Genomic DNA, 10836 nt, shown 5'->3' with positions numbered 1-10836 from the left:
CTGGAACACTCCCAGGGATGGGGCATCACCCACCTCCCTAGGCAACCTGCGCCAATGCCTCACCACTCTCACCATAAAACATTCCAGCTCATATCGTATCTAAATCAGCCTTTTTTGAGCTTAAAATCATTTCCCATCATCCTACGGCTCTAAACCCTTGAACAATCCAAAGTAGACATCAAATGAAGCTAAATTTGTACTTTATAGCAGCAAAATGTTCCTCTTTTCCTATTTCAGCCTTAAAAAAAGGACGTTTTTGGATCACCCCTGACCCCTACCACAAAGATGACAACATCCAGATTGGGAGGGAGGTGAAGATCTCCTGCCAGGTGGAGGCAATCCCCTCCGAGGAGCTCACCTTCAGCTGGTTCAAGAACGGGAGGCCCCTGCGGAGTTCAGAGAGGATGGTCATCACCCAGACTGACCCTGATGTGTCACCTGGAACCACCAACCTGGACATTATTGACTTGAAGTTCACAGACTTTGGGACATATACGTGTGTGGCATCACTGAAGGGTGGAGGCATCTCAGATATCAGCATTGATGTCAACATCTCCAGCAGTACAGGTGAGGAGAAGCTCTGGGGTATATTGTTTGATGTAGTCATGATGTGGTTTTCCTTTCCTCATGGAACATGGGTCTATACACAGAGCACTTCTCACCATGAGGTATTCCAAGCAGACTAGACTGGAAGGGCCTTGTTAACAGGTTGCCCAAAAAAGCTGTGGCTGCTCCATCCCTGGGAGTGTTCCAGGACAGGTTGGATAGGGCTTGGAGCCACCTGGGCAGGTGGAAGGTGTCCCTGCCCATGACAGAGGTGGGACAATACGATCTTCAAGTCCCTTCCAATCCAAACCAGTCTGGAATTTCTCAGATCTTACTAACAGCTAAAGAACTGGGATGATTAATATAGGGGAAGAGCCAAATTTGGGATGATGGATGACCATTCCATGCAGACTCTGTTCCCTGCTTGCAGGGTGAAGCAGCCAGTGCTGTTGGTGCAGTTCTGCATTGCTCACCTGGCACACCATAACCACTGTGTGATCTGTGCTTGGCTGAGGAATCCTTTGGGATATTGCTGGGATTTCTTGGAACCATCCATTAGCCATCCACAGCTGTAAGCTCAGCCCAGATCCTGCAGGCAGTGCAGGAACTCTGAGCTCCTAAATTCCTCTCAGTTCCTGGTTTTCCTGCCCCATAACACTCAGGGAAATCAGAGGACAGGGAAGCAAACCTGACATTTGGGCTGAGCCTGATTTAGCCTCTTCCAAGAGCTTGTGCTGTTGGTAAGACTTCATCACACACTCAAGTGGAAGCTGCAAGAGTCTCAGTGCTTTGAAGGTCATTACTGATTCATCAAGATTCATTACTGCTCTGGTAATTATGAACATAAGGCCTAGGCACAAACACAGTTTCCAAATGCCAAGACTTGCAGGGATTTATTAATATCATTCTCTGTGTGGCTCTTTGGTGGTTTGCGGGAGAGGTTTCTCCTGCCTATATGTCTCCTGGAGTCAGTGAGTGAGGCAGGAGGAGCTGTGGCACCTCCTAAGGAAGGATGAAGACCTTTAGGTCTCCCCTGTCCCTCCAGCAGGTTGGAAAGGGACATGTGGCACTGCAAGGGCCTCTTGACATACTTGGCATTGCATTTCTTTTGCAGGAATAGTTTTCCCCTTGACATTTGGAGCAGGAAAGGCATAGATTTATGTCCTGAGTATCTTATATAAATGGACCTGAAGTAATCCCCTAGCAACTCCCGCCCCAGAGCTCCACAAAGTAGGTCACTGACTAGTGAAAATGAAGACTCAAATGATTAATATTTGCCCTATAAAAGCTTTGTCATCCAGAAAAGCAACCCTGGGCAAATGTTAGTGAGAACCAGGGTGGCTCCTGTGGCTGTGTGGGAGCATGTCAAGGGGAACCTGAAGGCAGAAGATGTTAAAAAGGCAACAAGATGTTAAAAAAGCAGCAAAAAAAACCCTCAGTAAAGTGAGTTCATTGGAAGCAAAAAGAGCTGTGGCTCAGCAAAGTGTGCCAGTGAGGGATCTTTGCTCAGCATTACATATTGTAGCTGAGGCAGGAAGAAGAAGGGTTTGGGTGCTGTGTGTTCTGCTGTGTTCAGAGCAGGTTCTTCCACTGTCCCTCCTGGCTGATTCTCTCTCCTCCTTCCCCTGCATTGTTTGCAGGGAAGGGAGTTAGTGTTTCAGGGGGTTTGCTTGATTTGCTGGCTTTACTGCTTGGAAAAGACATGGGAAGGAAGGGAAGGGAAGGGAAGGGAAGGGAAGGGAAGGGAAGGAAAGGGAAGGAAAGGAAAGGAAAGGAAAGGAAAGGAAAGGAAAGGAAAGGAAAGGAAAGGAAAGGAAAGGAAAGGAAAGGAAAGGAAAGGAAAGGAAAGGAAAGGAAAGGAAAGGAAAGGAAAGGAAAGGAAAGGAAAGGAAAGGAAAGGAAAGGAAAGGAAAGGAAAGGAAAGGAAAGGAAAGGAAAGGAAAGGAAAGGAAAGGAAAGGAAAGGAAAGGAAAGGAAAGGAAAGGAAAGGAAAGGAAAGGAAAGGAAAGGAAAGGAAAGGAAAGGAGAAAGGGAAGGGAATGAAAGGAAAAGAAAGGGAAGGAGAAAGGGAAGGGAATGGAATGAAAGGAAAACAAAGGAAAGGGAAGGAAAGGAAAGGAAAGGAAAGGTGGAGGAGATGCTGATCCTTCTTTTCTTAAAGGAGCTCTTTCTCCTGTCTCATTCCCACCCTGTGCAGGCACAACTAGATGTTCTACATGGTAAACATGTCAAATTCTTCCTCTCTGGATGAACCTAAGATGTGCTGAGGGTGCACCTGTACCACTCTGGGATAGGCACATCCTGGAGCAGGGCATGGACTTTGGGCAGGCCTGTGGCCTCCAGAGCTTCTGTTTCTCCAGATCATGGAATCATAGAGTGGTTTGCGTTGGAAAGGACCTTAAGGCTCATGCCATCCCACCCCCTGCCATGGGCAGGGACACCTTCCACTAGCCCAGGTGGCTCCAAGCCCCATCCAACCTGGCCTGGAACACTCCCAGGGATAGATTGGGCTTTGCTAAGAGCCAAGGCAGAGAAATTCCTGGAGAACTAGTACATACAAGGCTGTGTATCTTTGCAGCATGATTAGAACTTCTCTGTTAAGCTAATCAGCTCTGTATTAACTAATGAATTAATTAACCATCCAGCCTGATGTGTGAAGACCTGTGGCCTTGATCTGTGTGAAGCCTCTGGTCAGCTTGTTACTGCTTTGATGAGACATGAAAGAGACCTTGATTTTCCCTGGAAATGTTTATTGAAATCACAGTTACATAATGAAATCTGATCATTAGTGACCCAATTAAGATATTTGTAAACCTTAAGCACTGTCCTGAGTGATCCTTCCCAGGGAACTCTGAGCCACAGCAGGAAACAGAGAGAGGTTTGTTAGTGCAGGGAATTGATTGGGTTTGGGAGCCATTATCCTTGGAGTTTATCTTGGAAAGGAGGAGGTGAACAGAAGGGACAGATAAAGGCTGGATTTTGTTAAAAAGCTTTTTCTTTTATAGTTCTATTTTAGTGCTTAATGTGCAGAGATTTGTCTTGTTAATTCCAACCCTGGGAGCTGCCAGCCCTTCCCTCCAAGCGGCTGAGGCAGGCCAGGCCAGGCTCTGTCCTGCTCTGCAGCCCCTTCCCTTGGGAATTCTGAATTATCTGGGATATAGTCATCCCCTGTGGATGGATTTCAGTGGGATTTCTGGGGGCAGACACGTGTTGTGGAGTCTATCCCTCTCCAGGGGGCTGTGGAGTTGTCTCATCATTCTGCAGTGCATGTGGCACATGGAGCTCCTGAGCACAGCTCCTGTGAGAGCACTGAGAGCTAATTGGGCTAATTTGCCTCTGGCTGTGTGTTCTGGGTTTGAAATGTTCCTCTTCACTCTGCTGCAGAGCTAGGTGGTGCTTTAGGCTGTTGAAAGTATGTTGAGTTATAAGCATTGATTCAGGAGTTGTTTTACTGACTAAGTAGATCTCCCCACCAGCATTTCAGGACAAGAAATGACCTCCGGCTGTACCAGGGGAGGTTTAGATCAGATATTAGCTAAAATTCCTCCATGGAAAGGGCTGCCAAGCATTGAAACAGTTTGTCCAGGGCAGTAGTGGTCACCATCCTTGGAAGGGTTCAGGAAACCATATGGATGTGGCACTGGGACATGGTTGGTGGTTGGACTTGGTGATCTTAGAGATCTTCTCCAACTTGAAGGATTCTGTGAGATCTCTGCTTGATGTTACATCTTCACCTGCAATTAGAAGTGGTTTGGATTCTGTGACTCTGTGAGATCTATGGGTGATGTTCCATCTTCACCTGCAACTGGAGATGGTTTGATTTGGTGATTCTATGAAATTTGTGGGTGATGTTGTGCCTTCAAGTGTAATCAGAAGTGGTTTGTGCCCCAGAGAATATGGACTGTGGTGTTTTCTCTTCTTTCCTGTGTCTGGGCAGGACACAGAAGGAACCAGAGTGATGAAAGGAGAAAGCAACCATGAAATCAAGACAGGACTTCCTTACAGGTTGCTTGATTTACCTTGCACATGAGTGACCTGCTAGACCCTTTCTCATGGTGATAAAAAGCCACAGTTAAAGTCAATTCTCTTGACTTCAGCTGCTTTTCCAATCATTTGGCTGGATCAGCAAATCTCCCCTAGGGCTTTTCTCTCACTTCTGGGACCCTTCCAGCTTGTGCTCTTGGGTGTTCCCCAACATTTCTCCTCAAAGTAACACACACTAAGGCTACACTGAGCAGTTTTAGCCTCTGAGATGTCTACAGAGCCTGCATAATCAGCACTCATGAATAATAAGCTCCTGCTGCCCTTCACAGGCTGAATGATCTTTCTCAAATCTACTTTGTATACCAACTCAGCTTCCTCTGCCACAGCTCAGTCTGTCCTGTCTTAGCTCCTCCATCACATCAGGAGTGTGAATCATGAGCAGAGAGCAAAATGCATGTCTCAGGCAGAGGATGATTAATACCAGGGATTCAGACCTCCAAAGTCATAAATATTAGAGAAGGAGGAAACACAAATAGCTTCAGCTCTATCTCCTAGCCAGGAGAGTGTGGATTGGTCAATATTCCTTAGCTAGGCTGGTTTGTCATGTGAATTCCAACTCTTCTTTCGGGAGCTGATGTCTGAGTAAGCTCCAGTTTGGATTGTTTCCTGCTATGCAGCTCCTTTGCTCTGCTTTATCCTCTAATTACTAATTATTACCATTAGTCCATGTGCAGCAAACTGACCACACTGTCCCACAGCTCCTCATCACTGCTGGGGCTGACAGGCACTGCTCCAAGGCCATGAAATTCCTCAAGGCACCCAAGGATCTACAGAAGTGATAGTAGCTCCTGTAATCCCCAGGGAGTTGCTCAGGAGTGGTGTGTCTGCCACCAGTGTACCATGGGGCCACCACTTCTAGGGGTTCCTTGACCTTATCACATTGATTGCCTTAGAATCATGGAATGGTGTGAGTTAGAAAAGACCTTTTAAAGTGCATCTACTCTCATCCCCTGCCAGGGATATCTGAAGGGGCTATAAGCAGATTCTTACCTCTGCCATTGGCTCTCTGGCAATTAATTAATCTGATCCATCAGACATTAATTAAGCTGTGATTTGATCCATCAAGACTTCAGAGACCTAGAGTAGAACCAGGTTGTGTCTACCCAGGAGACACAGTGAATAAACAGATTAGGCTCATGCATTTGGGGTTTTTGGTTTGAAATGGCCACGTTGGTCCTGTCCCCATTGTCCTGTAGATGTGGTGACATGATCAAGGACACTGTGGAATTATGGAACTACTACAGAAGAGCAGATGAAAGGGTCTAGTCTGGTTTTAGTGCTTCCAGTAAAAGACACGTGCCTAGGGAGCAGTTTAACAACAAAGAAGAGGACAAGAGTGCAGTGATCCCTTCTGCTCTTTGCCCTTCTGCTGAGTCAGCAATTTTCTGAGCCTAAGATTGGCACAGACCATTTGATTTAAGAGCCAGGAGTGAACATCCATCAACAGAACCTGCTTCCACGTGTGCCACTGCCCATTGCAAAGGCTCTCAGACTGTGCTTTTAAAGCAGGAGCTATTTTAGTGCCACTAAGGCTTTTGTTTCTCAAGTGCTAACCCTCTGCTGTAGGAGCCAGATTTAACTGCTAAGAGTATTAACTTAGTTTTAAGCCACTTTCTGCTTGAATAAGGTAATGTTTGTTGTTTCCAAACTAGGCTTTAGCAACTTATTATTCTGCAGCAGCAGGGAGAGAATTGACCTTTCCTTGCAGCAAGCTCTGGAGCCGATGCTGCAGGAGAGAAGCTGATGATGAGGAGGGCTGAGCTGGTGCCACAGCAGCACCTGGTGGGACAGGAAGGCTGGCACAGCTGGTAACAACCTAGCACAGCTGGAAACATCCTCCTCAGCTGCTTGGTACTTGTGCTTGCTTGGCTGAAATCCCTCTAAGCTCATCCCATTGGCAGCATCTTTCCAAGCCACCCCTGTCCATGGATTTCTGTTTATGGACTTTGGCTTGTTGATGCATCTTTGCTTGTTCATCTCTGCTTGTGCACAAGCAACAGGACAAGAGGAAATGGCCTCAAGTTGCACCAGGAGAGGTTTAGGTTGGATATAGGAAAGATTCCTTCATGGCAAGGGTTGTCCAGCCCTGGCACAGCTGCCCAGGGCAGTGGTGGAGTCACCATCCCTGCAGGGATTTAAGAGACATGTGGATGTGGCACCTGGGACATGGTTAGTGGTGGCCATGGCAGTGCTGGGGAATGGTTGGATCCAGTGATCTAAGAGGCCTTTTCCAACCTCCCTGAGGTTGCAGCCAGGTAGAGCTCAGACTCTTTCCTCAAGGAAGAAGTCCTAGACAACAGTAAACAGCCTTAAGTTGTACCAGGGGAGTCTTAAATTAGATATTAGGAACAATTTCTTCATGGAAAGGGTTGCCAAGCCCTGCCCAGGTCAGTGATGGAGTCACTATCCCTGCAGGGATTTAGAAGCCATGTGGATATGGCACTTGGGGCATGGTTAGTGGTGGCCTTGTCAGTGCTGGGAGATGGTTGGACTTGACTTAAAGGGCTTTTCCAAGCTAAATGATTCCATGCTTCTGTGTTTCTACCCCCAGACCTGCTGTGCCTCCTCCACAGCAGACTCTGGTCCCTGATCCTTGTGTCTCTCCACATCTTTGATCCCAGTAAAGGAATAAAACCATCCAATCATTCTTTTCTCCTCCATTCCTTTGAGCTTTATTGCTTAGGAAATCAAGTCACACATGCTCAGGCTGCCAGTACCAGGCAGTGTATAACATCTCCCCACAACCTGTGAGGGTTTTTTCACCCTGGTGTTAATTTAAGCTACATTTGACAGCAAAATAGACATCTCAGAGCTAATTAAGTACCTGTGAGCTTGTGAAAATAAATAGATGGATTTAAGAGGGGAAACCCTATCCAAACCCCTCCCTGGGCAGAGGTTCAGAGCTTTCCCTAATTAGAGAGTGGAGAATCAGCAGCTGAATTAAGGAGGACCTGTAGGCATCACTGCTGAGGTGGGAGCAGAGCAATACTCATGGGACCTCAGTGTTGGGTACTCTCAGTCAAGTGTGAGCTATGAAAGCTGCAGCCAAGCTGTGGATTTATGGCATTGCCTATGGAATTGTTTGTTTTACCAGCTGGCCTTGTCCCTCTTCTCTCCTTTGCTTCTTCCAGTAACAAGATGAATAAATACAGTAAAGCCTAATGAGCTTTTGGCTGGTTTACAGGTGCCAGACACTGGTTGTGGTGCAAAGTGCCACAGGAGATGATGAGTCAGGGGATTTGAAGGTATCTTTTTCCATCTGGGGCACTGATAGAGCTTATCTTATCAGCCTGTCTCAGCCCTCACAGGCTCAGGGCCTTATCTTGACAAGGGACAGGTTTGGCAGTGCTGTTAGCTCTGTGTTTTCAGACAAGAAAGTGAGCCAAAGACAGCAGAAATTACTTGCTGTTGCACAGGAGCTTCTTGTAATGAATCTTACACACACCTACACCCCAAAGGTTCATGTCCTGGGCCACTCACTCTCCTTCCTCTCAAACACCTCCAGAAGATACATGTCACCATGGGAGCATTGTAATAGGCTGCCCAGGGAGGTGCTGGAGTTACCATCCCTGGAGGTGTTTAAGAGGCATCTGGATCTGGTGCTGGAGGATATGGTTTAGGGTTTAGGGGTTACAGCAGTGACAGGTTAATGGTTGGTGGATGATCTGAGAGGACTCCTCCAACCATGATGATTCTATAATATAGAAGCATTGCAATAGGTTTGCCCAGGGAAATGGTGGAGTCAGCATCCCTGGAAATGTTTAAGAGGCCCTGGAAGGTTTAGGGGTTACAATGGAGTGACAGGTTGGACTTGATGATCTTAGAGATCTCCTCCAACCCTGATGACTCTATGATTATATGATACAGGAGCACTGGAATATGGGTTTGCCCATGGTGGAGTCACCATCCCTGGAAGTGTTTGAGGTGTCTGGGTCTGACACTGGAAAGCTTAGGGGTTACAGCGGTGGCAAGTTAATGGTTGGACTTGATAATCTTAGTGGTCTCCTCCAGCCTTAATGATTCTATGACTCTATGATATAGGAGCAACCGAATAGGTTGCCCAGGGAGGTGGTGGAGTCACCATCCATGAAAGTGTTTAAGAGGCCTCTGGATCTGGTGCTGGAGGATATGGTTTAGGTATTACAATGGAATGGCAAGTTAATGGTTGGACTTGATGATCCTAGAGGTCTCTTCCAACCTTGCTGATTCCATGCTTGCACAGTCTCCCAGTCTCTGCAGTCACTATGCTTTGCTGTCTGTGTCTCAATTGCTTCTCCATATGTGACTGCAAGAAATCCATCTGATGTCTCTGTAGTGCTAATCGTTTCCCCCTCTCTTTCTCTCCTCTGAAGTCCCACCCAACCTGACTGTTCCTCAGGAGAAGTCCCCCCTGGTGACCCGGGAGGGGGACACCATCGAGCTGCAGTGCCAGGTGACAGGGAAGCCCAAGCCCATCATCCTGTGGTCCCGAGCAGACAAGGAGGTGGCGATGCCAGACGGGGCCATGCAGACCGAGAGCTACGACGGCATCCTCAGGATAGTCAACGTGTCCAGGGACATGACAGGAACCTACAGGTGCCAGACCAGCCAATACAATGGCTTCAATGTGAAGCCCAGAGAAGCTTTGGTGCAGCTCATTGTACAGTGTAAGTAGAGCCTTTCTTTTCTTTTTCATGTGCTTGTGCTGAGAGGAAGGAGCTGATTTATTCCTCCCCTAAATAAACAGCAGTAAGAGTCTTCTGGCTGTTCCATATTTGATGCTGTGTTGTTTGGCTCTGTAGTTGCCTGAATCCATGATTTTAATGTAAATCCAGGAGTAAAAATGACATAGGAGTCTCATTTAGATGAAAAAAAAAGCAGAAATGTGAGGCAATGATTATTTTCCTCATGCCTAGCTTTGAATTCCTTGACACAGGAACAAGCAGAGGAGATAGCAGGACATATTTCTCTAAATGCACATCTGATACTGATCTCATTTGTTGCTGTGGTGTAAAACAAGAAGGGAAAAATGAGGGCAAGAGCTGTTCCCTCCTAGCTGCTCTGCATGCAGATCTGCACAGCTGCTCTGCCTCTGGAACCAGCAGCACTGGGAGAAGGAAGCAGGAGGGAAAACCAATTCCTTTGGAAAGGCTCAGTGTTTGGACAATGACAAGTGTGGTTTGATGTGGTTTCTGGGGCATAATGAGCCATTCCTTGTGGCTGTGTCTCTGCTCAAGACATTCACTAAATGACTTTCATGTGTCTGTTGTATTGTTGGTATTTCATTCCACTTTCTTGTCAAGTGCCTCTTGCAACCCTCATTTATTCCAGTTTCACATGCCCAAATCTTCTGTCAGATTTGCTTTCCACTAGTGCTCTGTGCTCAGCATAACTGACCTCCTTTGGGGCCTCTGGGGAGGAGCTGCTGCAAATACACTTCCTTATTGCTAATAATCAACTGATTTGTTTTGCCAAGTTGTGTTGTGTAACAAATTAGTTATGCACTTGATTACATGTTGTGGGAGCTGCACAACTTTCATCAGAGCTCTTTACTGCTGTGCCAGCACAGCTTTTTAGCCAAAAGTCAGGGCTGGAGGGAGGTTGGAGTCTTCTCATTTGGGCTTCTTGTGGTTGGGGGTTCATCTGCATTAGGATTGGCTTCACCCCACCTGCACTGAGGTGTCCAACTTGGGACCAGAGGTTTCTGTGGCTTCTGGCCTTAGCTCATGGGGTGTTTTAGCCTGGAGAAAGGCAGGATCAAGGGATCATCCGTTTCTACTCAAGGCTGAGCAGCTTCAGTTCCCTCAGGCTTGAGGGATCATGAGGAATGGGGGAGATGCTTCAGTCCCTTCAGTATCTCCATAGCCTCAGCTGGACCTGCTCCAGGAGCTCCATGTTCCTCTGGTCCTGAGGAACCCAGAACTGGATACAATACTCCAGATGTGCCTCCCCAGGGCTGTGCAGGGGGACAGGATCACCTCCCTGACTTGCTGACAATGCTGTTTCTCACATGCCTCAGGATCCCATTGGCCTCCTTGGCCCCCAGGACATACTGCTGGGCAGGGACAGCTTGGTGTCATTTCATGTTAGAGGAAGGAGGATTGAGTCTGGATCTTGGGGAATGTTTCTCAGGATGTGGCTGAGGACTACCCACTGCCTGAGGGCAGGGAGAGAGGGGATATCAGGAAGGAATTGTTCCCTGTGAGGGTGCTGAGGCACTGGCACAGGTTGCCCAGAGAAGCTGTGGCTGCTCCACCCCTGGGAGGG

General features: G+C 47.4%; 1 protein-coding gene across 1 annotated transcript in view; it reads left to right on the top strand.

Moving 5' to 3' along the window:
* MDGA2 (MAM domain containing glycosylphosphatidylinositol anchor 2) overlaps positions 1 to 9236 on the top strand; it is a gene marked incomplete at both ends in the record, with an annotated part of 76137 nt that extends 66901 nt beyond the window's left edge. The window contains 2 exons of the mRNA XM_009076211.1: positions 238 to 567; positions 8943 to 9236. Coding sequence (XP_009074459.1) covers positions 238 to 567; positions 8943 to 9236 — 624 coding nt within the window. The remainder of the gene's footprint in view (positions 1 to 237; positions 568 to 8942) is intronic.
* Positions 9237 to 10836: the final 1600 nt, after the last annotated feature.

The sequence above is a fragment of the Acanthisitta chloris genome, unplaced genomic scaffold (genome assembly GCF_000695815.1).
Source record: "Acanthisitta chloris isolate BGI_N310 unplaced genomic scaffold, ASM69581v1 scaffold2436, whole genome shotgun sequence".
NCBI lineage: Eukaryota > Metazoa > Chordata > Aves > Passeriformes > Acanthisittidae > Acanthisitta > Acanthisitta chloris.
The sequence above is the reverse complement of the archived record's forward strand: the minus strand, read 5'-3'. Positions and strand labels throughout refer to the sequence as shown.